Source organism: Bos grunniens, chromosome 19 (assembly GCF_055505025.1).
Source record: "Bos grunniens cultivar Pamir isolate PY7600 chromosome 19, Bosgru_T2T1.0, whole genome shotgun sequence".
NCBI classification, from domain to species: domain Eukaryota; kingdom Metazoa; phylum Chordata; class Mammalia; order Artiodactyla; family Bovidae; genus Bos; species Bos grunniens.
In genome coordinates this window covers 8,317,626-8,334,553 of record NC_141183.1, presented here as the reverse complement: position 1 = coordinate 8,334,553, position 16,928 = coordinate 8,317,626, and the positions used below count along the sequence as shown (strand labels likewise).

Here is a 16,928-nt window from a genome sequence, read left to right as displayed (position 1 = left end):
CTCAGGAGTCAGAAGGTGCTCTGCCCACGAGAACCCCTTTTCCCCTCCTGGAGCTGCCGCCAATCCTTCCAAACCTGGCCCGGAAGGCTCTTCACCCAGGGGCGGAGGGGTGGCAGGGTGAGCCCAGCCTGGGGGAGGTGTCCTCCCACTTCTCGGTGCCCACGCGCCGCGGCCTCTGGGTGTGACCCGGTTTGCTGCCTTTATATTTCAGGATTGAGCTGACTTCTGACCTCACTTCCCTGTAGCAAGTTCCTTAGGTCCTGAGCCACAAATATTCTTGCAAATCCTTTTGGTAAGGAGATTGACTTGGTGCCTCCTTCACCCTGTCTGTGACTGTCCCCATCACGACTGTGATCTAAATCTCTCCTCCTCCGCCGCCTTCATAACCGATTAATTCATTTCTGTGTACCCGGGCCGGCTCATTCTCATCCAGCTCAAGGCTCCTGGGCCAGCAGGCCCCTTTCCCACAGCCCAGGGGTTCTTGGAGGCCCAAGTCCCTCCTGGACCTAATGAACCAGCTGCTTGGAGGACTAGCGCCCTCTTGTGAGGCTGGGGGGAAACTGTCATCCCCAGGAGGTGGTGTTCACCCCTGCAGCCTTAGTCCTACCCTAAGAAAGCTCCAATACTTTGGCCACCTGATTTCCAATGAGAGCCGATTCATTGGAAAAGACCCTGATGCTGGAAAAGATTGAGGGCAAGGCGAGAAGGGGGCAACAGAGGATGAGATGGTTAGATGGCATCACTGACTCAATGGACATGAGTTTGAGCAAACTCCGGGAGATAGTGAAGGACAGGGAAGCCTGATGTGCTGCAGTCCACAGGGTTACAAAGAGTCGGACACCACTTAGCGACTGAACAACAACAAAAGAAAGTAGAACAGTGCCCAGCAGAAACCCTGTGCCAAGTTGTGGGTCAGGCTGGTAGTTATGATCAGAGCAAGGGCTGGCAGAGGGCTACGGCCCTGTTTTTGTAAATCCAGTGTGATTGGAACCCGGCTGCATTCATTTGCTTTTCTGTGGTCTGTGGCAGCTTTTGCACTGCAGGGGCTGAACTGAGTAGTAGCAGAGGGACTGTGGGGCCCAAAAAGCCTAAAAGAGTCAGAACCTGGCCCTTTCCAGAAAAGGTGTGCAGCCCAGCATTAAGGATGGAGGGGGCTTGACGTGGCTGTGGGTCCCTCGAAGGCCCCTGTGGGCAGAGGCTGTGGCCAGGACCCTCGCCTTATTCTGTGTCTGCTGCAGATGTGAGGGACCACTAGAAAGGGAAAGGCCAGTTAGCTGACTGGATGGCAGGATCAGGCTGGGGTCAGACTGCCACCATCCCTGGGCTCAGAGCTGGGACGTCGGGCAGGAAGAAGGAAAGTCCTTCCTCCATGGTGTCCAGAGAGCAGACTCTGTTGCCCGGGGGGGATGGGTCTTTTCCCCCCTGGATCTCTGGGGCTCTCCAGATGAGTGCTGTTCTGTGGGGGTGGAGACTGCCCGAGTGCTGCTGTTGGGGTGAAGTTTTCTCACCTCCTCACGTGCAGGCTTGGTTATCACCGCCCTGCCCAAGCTGAGAAGGAGGGACTGGCGGACTTCGTGGCCGTGAACACGGTCCTCCCAGGACGGGGCTGGAGTTCATGTTCCTTTTCATTACTGTCCCTCCCAGCATGCTCCCGGGGCTGCCCCACACGTCTGCCTGTGGGGTCTGCTTGCTCTCTCCCTGCACGTGGTCAGCTGCACGTGGTCCCTGCACGTGGTCAGCCCACTCAGCACTGCATGGGGCCCTATGACGCCCACTCTTCTCGCATGGTCCTCGCATGGTGATGCTTGGGGTTGCAGAGGCTGGCAAGTGTGGCTTTGTCTTTCCATCTACAGTTAGATAGATCCCCTGGGGACGAGGAGAGCTGACAGGTGTGAGACAGCTCTGGTCCCGGTTGGGTTCAGAAAACTGCCTTGGGATTGTCAGGGTGAAAAATACCGTCAAACCACTAGAACCAGAGGCCAGTGAAAAGTGTGTGCTCTTCTCTGACTGTTAAATTCTGATCAACCAAACTCTGCTTGTTTCTAATTCCTTTCCTGGCATTCAGGGTCCCCATCACGTAGCAAGCAGGTTAAAAGCCCATGCTGCAAATTCTTGACTTTAAATTCACTAAGCCGGCCAACACAGTAGTATGGATTCCCCCTGCAGCTCTTCTGGGAGGTGCCACATGCAGCCTCAGAATGGCTGGAATGAGGGACTTGCAGGTTGACTGTTCCCCGCAGCAAGACACCACCGCTCACACCCAAGACTAGTGAAACTGGAGAGCTTGGCTGGCTTCTAGCTTAGCAGCAAACAAAAGAAAAAAGGGACCATTGGGCACTCCTTTCGTTGTACACCATCCCTTCTTCCCATCTTCCGGACCAGGGAAAAGTGGAACCCAGGAGGTAGACCAGCTGGCTCTGATAATAAAGACCCGGGACCCAAGTATCCATTCCATTCTGAGTGTCCCCAGGACTGGCCCGACCCTTTTGGAGGTGGACACCGCTCTAGTGGATGATGTTTTGAAATGCGTAACTGGCAAGGGGAATGGATCTTCTGTTTTCCACCTCCTGGCATGTCCGTGAATCATCCACCAGCGTGAATTTCTAGAAACACGTGCTGGCTTATGTCCACATGAGGGCGCCAGAGGGATAAAGTTGGGTCCCCCAGGGCTCCCTCAGCGCTCACTTGGGTAGAGTGCTCAACTTGTCTCTTAGAAAAGGCACACATGCCATTTGCCTCATCTGGGGAGCACATATCCTTAGAAGCCACTGTCCCCAGAAGGGACAAAACCCACCTAGCAAGGACAGGAAATAATCTCTGGTGAGAGGACCAGCTTAGAACGGCCACAAAGCCGAATCTGACCCTTGCAGTCTGACCTACCTAACTAAATACAGGTGAGGCCTCAGCCCACCCATCTATGGCCGCCCTGCTCATTGACACTTGGGGGAACCTCCCCGCCAACTATCTGCTGAGAGACCCTCCCTGTTAAGCTGGGTACAAGTGAGCCCCAATCTGCCCAGCTACCTAATTGAGGACCCAACCTGCTCAACCCCCTACATGTGCAGTCCAGACTGCTCAAATACCCAATGTGGGACCCTCTCTGTCAGCTACCTACAATTGGGCTTCAACCTGCTCAGCTATCTACATGGACACCTGAACCCCCAAATATCTAAGTGGGGGACCCTACCTGCCCAACTAAAGTCTGACACTCACTGCCAATACTCTGCAAGTGGGACCTGCCCTGCCTGACCACCTACTTGTCCTAGCTGTGGGACCCAACCTGTACAGTTATCTGAATGAGGGCCCTGATCTGCTCAGCTGCCAATGTGAGCAACCCCTATCTGCTCAATTACCCACTGGTAGCACCCAACCTGCCCAGCTACCTACACGTGGACCCCTACTTGATCAACTACCCACACAGGGACCTGACCTGCCCAGATACCCAACTGAGGGATCTAACTTGCTTAATTACCCACGTGTGGGTCCCAGTCTGCCAACTACCTATAATGGGGCCCTTGACCTGCTCAACTATCAATGTGTGGGCCCTGACCTGCCCACTTACCTAACTGAAGGTCCACCCTGACCAACTGCCTACAAGTGGGACCTTACTGTGAAACTGCCAATATGTGGGCCCCTACCTGCCCTACTGCCCAACTGAGGGCCCTCCCTGCCTAACTACCCATGTGTGGGACCCCAACCTGCTCAGTCCCCCCACACTTGGGACCCTCTTTGGGACTGTTTAACTGTCCATGTGTGGGACCGGAACTAAATACATACATGAAGGACTTGACCTGCCTACTGACCTACAAGTGGGAGCTTTTGGCCTAACTACCCACACGTGGGGCCTGACCTGCTTCCCGGGAGGCCTGGCAGAGAGTCTCCGGCTAGCTCTGGTTAGTGGGCCATCCTGCTGCAGGTGACTCCCCTGGGGTCTGGATCCTAGCGTCTGGGCTGGCTTCTGCAATTCCAAACATTCCCTTCCTCACCCTATTTCCCCTCTTCTTTTCCCGCAGTAAGATGATATGAGTGAAATCAATGATCTTTTCCCCTTATTTCTCTTTACAGAACCGAGGAATAATGAAGTTATCCTTAGGCTCCTCCTAAAGGCTTTTCCTTTTGGCATCTTAAAACTTGAGCGATACAGTGGAAGCCCCAGAGAGGAGCAAGTGGGCTCCTGGGGTGCATTTTCCTACATAAATCTTCCAGGAGTCGACCCCCACTCCAGGACTTTCCTTGGCTGGGAGGGTCCACAATGCCTGGGGTGATCCCTTGCAGAGGCGTTCCTCCCTGTCTGTGTGGATTGCTTTGTTTAGCTGAAGGATTTTCCTGGACTTTTATTTTCCTTGTCACTCAGTGTTCCTGTCGTCCACACACCCTTTACACCTGAGATATCACCAATGTCACCAATGCCATCATTTTAAAATCAGTATAGTTTCATCCCAGCCCTTCCGCTTTTCATCACCGAAGCCAAACCAAGAGAGACATTGAGGTGTGATGGACACATGATGGGGTGCTGCCTGGGCCCACTGGGTGCTCAGGGGGGTCGACTACCCTCCTCGCCCTTAGGGCCCGCTTCCCCTCTGTCTTTAGCTGGCTGGATTGGGGGGTGAGGGAGACAATGGTTGATGCGTGGGCAGCAAAGCGCCAGAGCCAGCTGTTGATTTCCTCCGGCCCTTACCCTCCACTCAGAGCAGGCTTGGATCCAGCCCTCTTGTTGCGAAAAGGCCTTTTCACCATGTTCTTACCAGCTCAGCTGCATCTCCACCTTCGCTTTAGCAGAAGCAATAACGATAGTGTTCGCTGAAAAGGGATGTAACAATTCTGCCTTTTCCTCGGTTTCATAGATGAGTCAGAATTTCACCAGATCATCAGGTGGGGTCCCAGATCCGTCTCTTGGAATTTTATATTTGACGATATTTATACTATACCAAACTAATCTGCAGTTTTTAGATTTATTGGTTAAACATTTTTTAAAGCACTAAGTTTATAAGAAAATTTCTTTTTGTATCTAATGCAAGGCTGGGAAACGTTCAATGTCAGTTCCCAGGGCAGGTTACATTCCCAGGGACCTTCTCTTCCGGGTCTAGTACTTTAGGTTCATGGGTTTAGGAAGGAACAGGGAACAAAGGCAGAGTCACACAGCACCACGTAACAAATAGCAGATGTGCTCCTGTGAGTAGCCCCTGCCCCACACAGCGGTAGTAAGAGATGTCCTTGTCCAGGCCAGGGTCTGATTGAAAAAATAGGTGACTCTTTCCAGGTTATGAAGTTTGTCTGGACACTTTCTGAATGTGGCTTGCAGGCACCAAACCTCATGTACTCCTTATGGCTTGGATTTCTGTATTCAGCCTTTGGTCCAATAAACTTTGAGTAGATGGTCTTGATTACTGCGTGATTATTTCCATTTTGCTTTATCTTTCAAAAATAATCTTTTTGAACCCATTAAAATTCAAGCTCGCTCTCTCTCTCAATTGGTGCCTTTTACTCTCCAGCAAAGTACGACGTCCCAGGACGTGCAAGCCCATGGCCATTAAGAGACACATGGGAAGATGTGTGTTCCTTTGGGGGGTGCACACTTGTACATCTGGATTCCATCCAAGGAGTTCAACTCACAGCTTCTTGACCTAGTATTCCTTTCTTCAGACGGTAGGATACTGCGGACTTCTCACAGGTTCCTTCTCCTCTGGATAGGAAAGCGGATTGTAGAAATAACTTCTCCAGGGTGACTGAGAGAGGCTTGGATGTGGGACTTCAGTATTTCAGCTTCTAGCTGCTGCTCTAGTCAGAAAACCAACAGCCTGCTGTTTGGAGATAAAGGATTATTGGAGAAGGAATATGTTAGGACAAGTGTAAGACCAGACATAGATCGAGAGCCCCTCTAGGCAGGATGGAGGTGCCATCTGGGCAGTGCTGTGCCCTGCAAAGCCAGAGTGCCCAGAGGCTGTACTGAGGCCCTGCCTCCTGGTGGGTCTGCAGGGACCAGAACAGACTTGCCGTTTGCTTGACATCCTCTGAAGGTGGCCCGTGCCGATTTGCTAGTACAGGGTGGAGGGAGGAATCACAGAAGCCTGAAACTGGCATGGTGAGCCCGTGCCAGCATGCAGGGCCCAGCCAGGCTGACAGCACAGCACAGCAGAGCAGAGCCAACAAGAAAGCAACCCGTGGCAGCTAAGCGTCTCCCCACCCTTTCATGTTTGCATTGCTGGGAGGTGTCCTGTGCTGGTCAGATGATATGGCCCAGCTTCACAGAGACAACAGAACATCACTCCCAGCCCCCAACCCCCCAGCCCAGGTGCAGTGAACATAAAACTGATCTCTAGCCAGGGCTGTTCCCCGGTAGGAGGGGCAGAGCCCCCACTGGCTCTAAGGTGTCCTTGTGCAAACTGGAAAAAGGCACCCCTTCCTCTGGGCAGTGAGACCCCACACGCACCCTTGCCCTCAGGCCAAGCACCCTGCGCACACGTCTGTACGTGCCCCTGTTTCCCAGCCAATTGTGTTTTATCTTCCTCCACTTTTGGCTCAGCCATCTAGACTAGCGGTCCCCAACCTTTTTGGCACTAGGAACTGGTTTCGTGGAAGACAGCTTTCCCACGGACCGGGACCAGGGGTGGGAGGAGGTGGTTTCGGGACGATTCGAGCACATCACATTTATTGAGCCCTTGACTTCTATTATTATCACATCAGCCCCACCTCAGATCATCATATCCTGGAGGCTGGGGCCCCTGCTAAACGAAGGCTGTTTCTAACATGTCTCTTCACAGGCTCTCCAGTCACCTAGTGGAACACGTCTCCTTCCTTGTGGCCCACCCCCTGGGGAGATGTGTAATCAACATTAAAGGGAGGCCTTTGGGGAAGTGCAGTGACGAGAACCTGAGTGATAACCTGGGGTCCCCAAATCTCCAGGGTAGACCCCAAGACTTAGAACCCCAGTTAGTAGAAGTCTCGTTTTTTTTTTTTTTTTTAAGACCAAACGAGCTCCTGTGTTAAGAGCAGGTTTTGTCTTTGTTTCATTTCCTTATTCTGACTCTATGGGATGCACAAGCCTCTGTCTCTCCCTGGCTTGGGGGCACCTTTTTCCTCTTTATCCTTTCTTCTTGACAGAGTTAAGAAGGAACAGCTGGCTGCCATCTTCAAGCTCATGAAGGACAACAAGGAGACCTTTGGCGAGATGTCCGATGGTGACGTGCAGGAGCAGCTCCGGCTCTACGACATGTAGGCCGCCTCCGCCTGGCAGGACGCCATGACAGCTGGGTTGCGAGAGCTGGGCCATGACTCTGCCCCAACCTGGGACCCACGCCCTTGTTATCTTCAGACTCTTGTAGGCTTCCTTTTGTCTTATATACATAGATGTAGAGATGTAGCATATACAGAGTTTCTCAGATCTTACAGTTTAGATATCATGTTACAGGAGTCAGGACAGTTGTCCTCAAAGGAGGAAAAAAAGTCCCTGAGTCCTTTGGCTTCTGTTTGCTGGGGAGGCCCCAGCTGTGACATGGGTTCCCCTCTGAGCCTGTCATCTGATCCAAATTAGATCCTAGGCAAGCAGCGGCCCAGAAGGGCTGGCTCGAAGCCTCAGCTCCCCCCAACCCCGCGCCCCACTCCAACCCAGCACACAGTGTGGAAAAGATTCAGGGATGCTGTAAGGAGGAAGAGTATCAGGTCCCGCTGCCCGAGTATCCAGCCTATTAACACTACACCTTCCTCTGCCTTGGAAGAATTTCTGGAAGCTTCTGTCACTGTATGGAAGCAAGGCGTAGGGGAGCATCACTAAAAAAGCAAACAAGTCTGATTCAAAGACTCACCTTCCCTCCTGGAACAAAGCAATGGTATCAGAGTTAGGACCCTCTAAGACTGTCTCTTATTTAACCATGACACTTACTTTGTATATAATTAAGATTTCTGTGAGTGCTTATCACGCACCTAGACCCGTGCTAGACACTGTCAATAGAAATAAAATATGCAGCACAGTCCCTACCTTTAGAGAAATTAAAGTCCTGTGGAGGAAAATTGCCTGCTGGTCCAGTGGTTAAGAACCAGTGCTTTTACTGCCGAGGATGTGGGTTTAATCCCTGGTGAGGGAACTAAGATCCTGCAAGCTGCGAGGTACAGCCATAAACAAACAAATAAAAATCAAGACCTTTGGAGAAGCCAGGTGCACATGCAGTAAAAGAAAACCTCACCAGTTAGCATTCAATAAAATGCCAGAATGACCTCATGAAGAGTGTCTGGGCCACCTTAGCATGTCAATAAAGTTCTGTGAGTCAGTGAATGCACAATGATGACAATAACAGCGGTTCTTCCATGCTGTCCAGATCCTGCTTCTGATCACCCCCCTGGCAGAAAAATCTATAGCCAACTGAGTTAAGGAGGGTACGCTAAAGGGATAACCTAAGAAAGTTCTTGAAAATATTTTTTATTTGCTGAAATAAAACTAAACACATGAAAGTAAAAGCAGCAGTGGCGTTTTACGAACCTCAGTTTAATAATGACCACGGGGAACACAGTGAACTTTCTTTGCTCCTCTCTTGCTTGTTAGCATTTTTCCCAGGCCCCTTCCCCCGTCTGTCACAGTAATTGCTTTAGCTTCTTTGCTGACAGTTCACAACAGGAGGGTCTGCTCTCTGTGTTTGTTGTTATATCCAAATGTCAGTACTTTTGTTCTTTTTTTAAATATTATTTTTATCTTTTGTGTCACCGCTGTTTTAAAATGTTATGATTTAAGTATTGTTTCCTCTCTCGTGTCCCAGGGACCACCACCGCCCCCCCCCCCTTCCACAACCAGGCGGTTTTCTGTCTTCCTGCCCGCCCTGAATGCATGTCAGCAGAACTTGCACTGCCATGCAGCCACTTCATGTCTCTTTCCTTGCCTCCTTCTTCCAGTCCTTCTCTCATTTTATCAAACAAACAAATGACTTGCGGGGACTTGAGTCAAAATTCTTATGACTGCAGAAAAAGTAAATTGCAGGAAATTTTCTACACTTGGTTCAGCTAAGATGTTCCAACTGCAAAGAACTGAAAAGTCCAACTCAGTTGTCTTAAACAAGAGGAGAACCAGGGCATGAGAGGAGTCCAAAAGCAGAATGGCTGCAGGTCCAGAAGAGTCAGGGCCCAAGCCATAATTCTCTTGGACTTTCTTGCACTGTAGACTTTTGTCACAAACCAGCTCTCCTCATGGTTGCAAGATGGCTGCAGGAGTTCAGATGTCACATCCAGAAGCAAGAAAAGGTACATTTCTTGCTTGTGTCTCTAGGAGTAAGGCAATTGATTCAGGTGCCCCTGAATCAGGTACACCAGCTGGCCAGAATGTCCTGTGTCCATTCCTTCACCAATCACTAGCAAGGAGATGGGACTACCATGGTTGGCTGAGATGTCTGGGGCTGGGACCAGCATCCCCTAAGCACATAGTCATGCAGAGGAGCAGGTCACTGGACCTCATTGGGGCTCTGTGAGAAAGGGGTAGGCTACAGATAGACAGGATCACTCTGTCACCTGATGGTGACTTGGAAGCTAGTTTCTGAGTGCCCAGCATACATGACACTCCTGGGTAGTGGTTCTGTTGCCCAGGCTCTGTGCCTCTGATGCTCTGCAGAAGCACTGCTGGCTTGATACCATCATTGGGTGACTTTGATGCCATTTCCAGATAAGCCCTGGCTTCTGTTTATGTGATTTCTGTCACTTCATCTGCTTCACTGGGACACCAGTGACCGGAAGAGTCCACTTAAACCCATTTTCAATTGACACCCATATGTCCTACCAGATATCAATATTGCTATAGATCAGGAAAATTGAAGCCCCTTCGGGAAATGTACTTGCAGAATCAGAACTTGTTCTTAGAAGTTTCTGGGAGTCAGTGCAACAAATACATAGCCTCTGCAAGCTGAAAGCGAAAGGAAACAACCATAAGCGTCTGGAGGAAGAAAATTAGATTCCAACAGGGCCATTATATTGTCCTTAACAGACAACCTTGTTGAATTTTGGACTTCAGCCAATCTCATAGGTCAGAATGTTAGCTCAATAAAATTTTAATTTGCATTTTTCTTATGAAAAAGTTTGCATGTCCACTCAAATATTCAGGGGTTTCTGCGGCACAATTTCATCCGGTCATTAACCGCCTATGTTATATATTCTGAGGAACCACACACCCGCAGATTGGACCAATCACTTTCCAGGGCCAATATCCCTTGCGGCGCCTCAGTGGCTCAAGCATCTGCTAATCTATCGCGAAAGGCGGAGCCCTTGATTGTCATTGGGTACCGCACCCTCCCATCGCTCCCCGCCTCCCTCCGAGGCGGGAAGTCCGGTGAGTCCGGTCGCATCCTCAGTGTCCGGTCGGGTTTCCTCAGTGATTGACAAGAGCCCTTGTCCAATAAGGAGCGCAGACTGGCTCATCTGGCCCGCGCGAGGCCTTGCCATGCTCCTGGGCGGCGGCGGAAGCAGCCCAGAGCGGGTTCGGAGACCAGGTCTCCGCAGTGCGCGCCCACAGGGCTACCTCGTAGTCCAGCGCCTCTCGGCGGCCACGCCCACTGGGCTCAAGTCAGAAGATCCGTCCCCTCACCGAGATCCCTGACGCTTAGCCGTGCGACATGGAGACATGCCCCGCCTGCGGCCGCTTTCGTTCCCTCCTGAGGCCAGGCTCCCGCAAGTGAGCAAGCCGACCACCGTGTTAGACCCATGATACGAAGATGAATTCGAGCCGGTCCCTGTACCCCAGTGACTCTCCAAGCCCACCCTGGACTCCCAGGCCACGGTCCCGCCTCTGAATCCAACACACCCTCGACCTCCCTCGGTGGTTAGGCAAAATCTAACAAATCCCCCGATCAGGCAACTATGCACACCCATATATTCTCACCAAGGTGTCTGGTATTAGGCTGACCTTCAAGAAGGGGCGAAGTGAAATGAGTCACACCTTTTTTCATCTGTGCCCGCCCTTTCACATTATGCCCGAGGCGCTTAAGCTGAGGTTTACTTAGAGTGCGCTAAGTGTGAGATCAAGTTGGACTCAGCCTCCTGGAATGAATGGTCAAATTGTTTCCATTCTGACACCCAAGTCCGGCCCACTGGAGGCTCCACAGCCCTAGAAGGGGTTCCACCGACATTGAATCTTTGGGCCTGATGGCGGCCTGGGTCCTCTACAAAATGAAAAAGCGACCCATACCTCAGAACATGCCGAGTCATCAGAGGTTACTGAACTTAAGTAATCCACAGTCTGCAATCAGGATTTCTTTATACATTTCTTTTTTTTTTTTTCCCCCTCACCTCTTTTGGTGCCTCAATTACCTTTTGTGAGCGCTCCAATAGGGGACAGGTTAAACTGACTGGTTGTCAGTTAGTTAGCTTCTTCAAAGGTTGATCACACTTACTTCAGAACTGTGTGAGGTGGTGTCTTTGGTTCTCTTGTAATTAGCGTCAATGATGCTGCAAGTTCAGTTTTAGGAGAGGAAGCAGCTGGCAAGGGGAATAAAATTAAGAAAATTGTTCCAGGAAGAAAAGGTTTAATGGAGGAAATGAGAGCAAGGGAGTCAAAGCACACAGGATTCAGATCTGAATAATGAGTGATGTGAATTGGGACATTTACCCTCTCAGACATTTATTGAGTCTGGCTTCAAGCACAAACGCTACGCTAGGTGATGTAATGCAAAATGCCTAGTCGAAAGGCAAGGTGCGAGATAGGTTCCCTAACTTTTCAGAACACTGCTGAATGCCGAGAACTGTGTGCCTTGCCAGTGTTCTCTCATGAATCTTCACAACTCTGTGAAGGACATAACATTCTCCTACAGGAGAAAACAGGATTCAAAAAAGACTGATGATCCAATTTTTAAACATGAGCAAAGGATCTTAATAGACTTTTCTGCAAAGAAAATATGGCCAATGAGCACATGAAAAGATGCTCAACATGCAAATGAAATGTAAATCAAAACCACAAGGAGCCGTCAATTCAGGACCACTAGAATGACCCTAATTTAAAAGGACAATCACAAGTGTTGGTGAGGATGTGGGAAAATTGGAACTGTCACACACTTTTTTTAGTTTTAATTTTTATTTCTTTTTAAACTTTTTATCCTCACTGCATGGCACATAGGGTCTTAGTTCCCTGACCAGGGATTAAACCCACATCCCCTGCAGTGGAAGTGCAGAGTCTGCCAGGGAAGTCCCCTGCCCCACACTCTTGATGGGAATGTAAAATGATACAGCTGCTTTGGAAAACAGTGGCGGTTCCACCAAGTATTAAACAAAGAATTGCCATGTGACTTCACAATTCTACGTATATACCTGAGTGAAACGGAAACATACCCTTACACTCACCACAGAAAAAGAAACAGCAATTATGTGATGTGATGAGGTGGAAAATGATGTGACATGATGGAGGTCATGCAAATAATTTTGCAATATATACATATATTAAATCAACCCATCATACGCCTTAAACTTACACACTTTTATATGTCAATCATGTCTCAATACAGTTGGAGAAAAACAAAAGATATGTCCATACAAAAACTTATAAATGAATGTTCATGGAAACATTATTTGTCAGAGCTAAAAGGTGGAAACAACCCAAACATTCATCAACTGATTTATGGACAAGTAAAATGTGGAGAAGGAAATGGCAACCCACTCCAGTATTCTTGCCTAGAGAATCCCAGGGATGGGGGAGACTGGTGGGCTGCCATCTATGGGGTCACACAGAGTTGGACACGACTGAAGTGACTTAGCAGCAGCAGCAGCAAAATGTGATAAATCAAAGTAATGGAATATTCAGGTCAGTTCAGTCGCTCAGTCACATCCAACTCTGTGTGACCCCATGAATCACAGCACGCCAGGCCTCCCTGTCCATCACCAACTCCTGGAGTTCACTCAAACTCATGTCCATCGAGTCGGTGATGCCATCCAGCCATCTCATCCTCTGTCATCCCCTTCTCCTCCTGCCCTCAATCCCTCCCAGCATCAGGGTCTTTTCCAATGAGTCAGCTCTTCACATGAGGTGGCCAAAGCATTGGAGTTTCAGCTTCAGCATCAGTCCTTCCAATGAACCTCCAGGAGTGATCTCCTTTAGAATGGACTGGTTGGATCTCCTTGCAGTCCAAGGGACTCTCAAGAGTCTTCTGCAACACCACAGTTCTAAAGCATCAATTCTTCAGCGCTCAGCTTTCTTCACAGTCCAACTCTCACATCCATACATGACCACAGGAAAACCATAGCCTTGACTAGACGGACCTTTGTTGGCAAAGTAATGTCTCTGCTTTTCAATATGCTATCTAGGTTGGTCATAACTTTCCTTCCAAGGAGTAAGTGTCTTTTAATTTCATGGCTGCAATCACCATCTGCAGTGATTTTGGAGCCCCAAAGAATAAAGTCTGACACTGTTTCCACTGTTTCCCCATCTATTTCCCATGAAGTGAATGGAATATTATTCAGTGATAAAAAGGAATGAGGTAGTTACTTGCTATAGCATGGATGAACCCTGAAACTTTTAAGCTAAATGAGAAAAGTTAGATACAAAAAAAAAACCACACTTTGGGACTTCCCTTGTAGTCCAGTGGTTAAGAATCGGTCTTCCCACGCAGGGGATGCCTGTTCCACCCCTGATTGGGGAACTAAAATCTCACATGCCACAGGGCACCTGAGCACCACAACTAGAGAGAAGCCCCCACGCACCACAGCTGGAAAAAGCCCATGCCCCAAAACAAAGACCCAGTGCAGCAAAAAGAGAAACCCCACGTATTGCATCATCCGGTTTATATGAAATGTCCCAAGTAAGTAAATTTATGGGGCTTTCTTTTTGACTCAAAGGTAAAGAATCTGAATCTGCCTGCAATGCAGAAGACTCGAGTTCGATCCCTGGGTGGAGAGGATCCCCTGGAGAAGGAAATGGCAACCCATTCCAGTATTCTTGCCTGGAGAATCCAGGGGGCAGAGGAGACTGGTGGGCTACAGTCCGTGGAGTCGCAAAGGAGTCAGACATGTCTTAGCGACTAAACAACACACAAATGTATAGACACAGGAAGGAGATTAGTGGTTGCCTACGGCCGAGACTTGGCTCAGAAGGAAGACGGTATTGGGGGGAAGAGATGAAAGCACTCAAAATCGATTGTGATGATGTTTACACAACTCCATGTATATACTAAATAGATGAATGGCATGGTATATGAATCATGGTATATGAAATATATATATTTTTGATTCTGATATATATAGTTTTTGCTTTTGTTTGTGTTTGGTGGCATTCCAGCCCAAATGGCAACATGAGCACATATTGTGGGTGCCTCTTTAATCTTTGGGTTTTTTTTTTTAATCTATAACCATCAGAGGGGGAAATAAAGACATGCCTTGGGTGTGTAACAATTTACAACTAAGGTTTCTTATGAGCTTGTGCCTGGCTGTGATGAGAACTTGATGTTCTACGTGATACAGTCCTCATGGAAAAAGTGGTGTGTGGCAGCTCGGGCCCCTGGGAAACCAACTCTAAAGTGGAGATTATCATAGAAGAGGTTCATTAGGAAGTCCTCCTGGAATCAACACCCGTGGTGAGAAGGGAAAGGGGCAGGACTGGATTGAGGGAGAATTCAAGTCCAACACAATCTCCGTAGAGGCCAAAACAGACCCTGTGGGGAGTTTTCAAGATGAGATGGCCCTTCAGAGCCTATGGGGTGTGAGGACCGGCTTTTAATACCACTTCGTCCATCAGTCATAGGGTGCTGGCTACCCTGGGAAGAAGCTTGTTCTCCCCAGTGAGGCAGCTCACCATAGGGAGGGGGCTTTACTTTATTTATGATTTTATGTGAACAAGTTCTAGCATTTGGTAATAGATTTCTGGGCTTCCCTGATGGCTAAAGTTCTTTTTTTTTAAGTAATTTTATATGGAAAATTTCAAACATATGCAAATGTAGAGGGAACCATGTCATAAAACCCTCCATATAAACTACTATAAAGGTCCTACTGTATAGAATATTCAATATCTTGTAATAAACCATAATGGGAAAGAAGATGAAAAAAAATATATATATATATAACTGAATCACTTTGCTGTACACCAGAAACTAACACAACATTGTAAATCAACTATATTAAAAAAAAAATACAAAAACAAAACCCTCTGCACTAATCACTCAGCTTCAACAATTACCAATGTTTTGCCAATCTTATTTCATTTCCTCCCCTCACCCCGGCAACTCTTTTTCAGCCAAACCCAGACATTATGTCATTTTACCCATAAATACATCAACATGCATTTTTAATGAGTATTTGAAAAAAAAAACATAATCATGTGCAACTGTTCCACTTAATAAAATTAATAATTCCTCAGTATCATCTAATCTGATTGCTTAGCTGTTTTGTTTTTTTTTTTCCAGATCAGAATCCAAACAAGGGCTACACATCACATTTAATGATTGTGCCTCTAATCATTTACATAATAACCTTTCCTCCATTAAAAAAAAATCACATTGATTTGCTAAAGAAACCAGGTCATTCATATGTCTTATAAAATCTTCCACCGGACTCGGCAGGTGGGGACCTCGTGGTATAGTTTTCCCTAGTTTGTTACACCCTGCATTTCCTGTGACCTGGTGGTTACCCCCAGTGGCTTGTCATATTCAAGTGCACTGGTTTTGGCCAGAACTCTTCACAGGTGGTACCATATTTAGCGGTGCCAGGACTGGCCAATGAACTTGGGTGGAGGCAGTCTTATCCCTCCAGGATCCCACCTCATGGCTTTAGCATTGATGCTTATTGCCTTAGGGGTTGCTAAAGATGGTGGTTTTCTAATTCTGTTATCTCTCCTGCACTTATTACTGAAATTCTATAAATCACTTTCTTTTATCAGTTCTTTCCTTTCACTAAAATACAGTTTGAACAGGAGAGAAAATTTTTTATATCGGCTCCTGTGAGCCTTTTTCCCTTTTGGTAAGTTTTTTAAATTTTGAAATAATGTTTGATTTATGAAATAGTTACAAGAGTAGGGCAAAGAACTCCCACAGACCCTTCATGTAGATTCCCCAATTGTTTGCATTTCACCACTTTTGCTCAATCATTTTCTCTTTCATATATACAACTCAAAAAAATTTTATTGCAAGATATTTGCTTTACAATATTGTGTTGGTTTCTGCCATATATCAACATGAATCAGCCACAGGTATTCATATGTCCCCTCCATCTTGAACCTCCCTCCCATCTGCACGCATACTGTTCCTTTACCTGCAAATACAACAGTGTATAGGGGGCTTCCCTGGTGGCTCAGGTGGTAAAGAACTTGCCTCCCAATGCAGGAGACGCAAGAGACATGAGTTCGATCCTTGGGTCAGGATGATCCCCTTGAGGAGGAATTGGCAACTCACTCCAGTATTCTTGCCTGGAAAATCCCATGAACAGAGGAGCCTGGTGGGCCACAGTCCAGGGGGTCACAAAGAGTCAAGACGGAGTGACGGAGCAGCCACACACGATAGTGTATATTTCCTAAGAACAAGGACATGCTCTGAAATAACTACGAACAACGGTCAATACCAGAAAATTAACATCGATACAATGCTATTCTTCAGTCTATGATCTTATTCAAGATTTGCCAGTCATCCCAAGTCTTTTATTTAAAAAAAAAATTGTACTTGAGGATCCAATTCAGGGTTAAGCATTGCGTTTAATTATCTGTCTCTTTAGTCTCCTGCAATCTGGAATGGCTTCCAAGTCTCTTGATCTTTCGCAACCTTGACATTTTTGAAGAGCAAAGGCCAATTATTTAGTAGATTCTATGATCTGCTAACACAATTAGTCTTTGATAGCTTCCTTGCTTTCTGGCAAAACAAGATGTCCCAAGTTCATCTGTACCTTAACTATTCCTTATCCTAATGACCTTTTCTCTAAAGATCCCTGGTTTCTTTCCATAGGAACCAGGGCTTTGAGATGGGAAATGAATTCTGATGATGCTGCTGTTGATG

The 16,928-nt window shown here is 47.9% G+C and overlaps 1 protein-coding gene and 1 long non-coding RNA gene across 2 annotated transcripts in view; one reads left to right on the top strand and one right to left on the bottom strand.

The window, feature by feature from the left end:
* The window catches only part of MXRA7 (matrix remodeling associated 7), a 31,519-nt gene extending 23,068 nt beyond the window's left edge, over nt 1-8,451 (top strand). Inside the window, exon 4 of the mRNA XM_086356303.1 lies at nt 7,102-8,451. Within this exon, the coding sequence (XP_086212429.1) occupies nt 7,102-7,216 (115 nt within the window). The 3' untranslated portion in view covers nt 7,217-8,451. The remainder of the gene's footprint in view (nt 1-7,101) is intronic.
* A 1,291-nt stretch (nt 8,452-9,742) lies between these two features.
* LOC147351135 (uncharacterized) lies at nt 9,743-10,912 on the bottom strand. Its single transcript, XR_015147203.1, has 2 exons — nt 10,850-10,912; nt 9,743-9,877 (listed from the first exon to the last, which is right to left on the bottom strand). It is a non-coding gene; the product is annotated as an uncharacterized LOC147351135 (long non-coding RNA).
* Nucleotides 10,913-16,928: the final 6,016 nt, after the last annotated feature.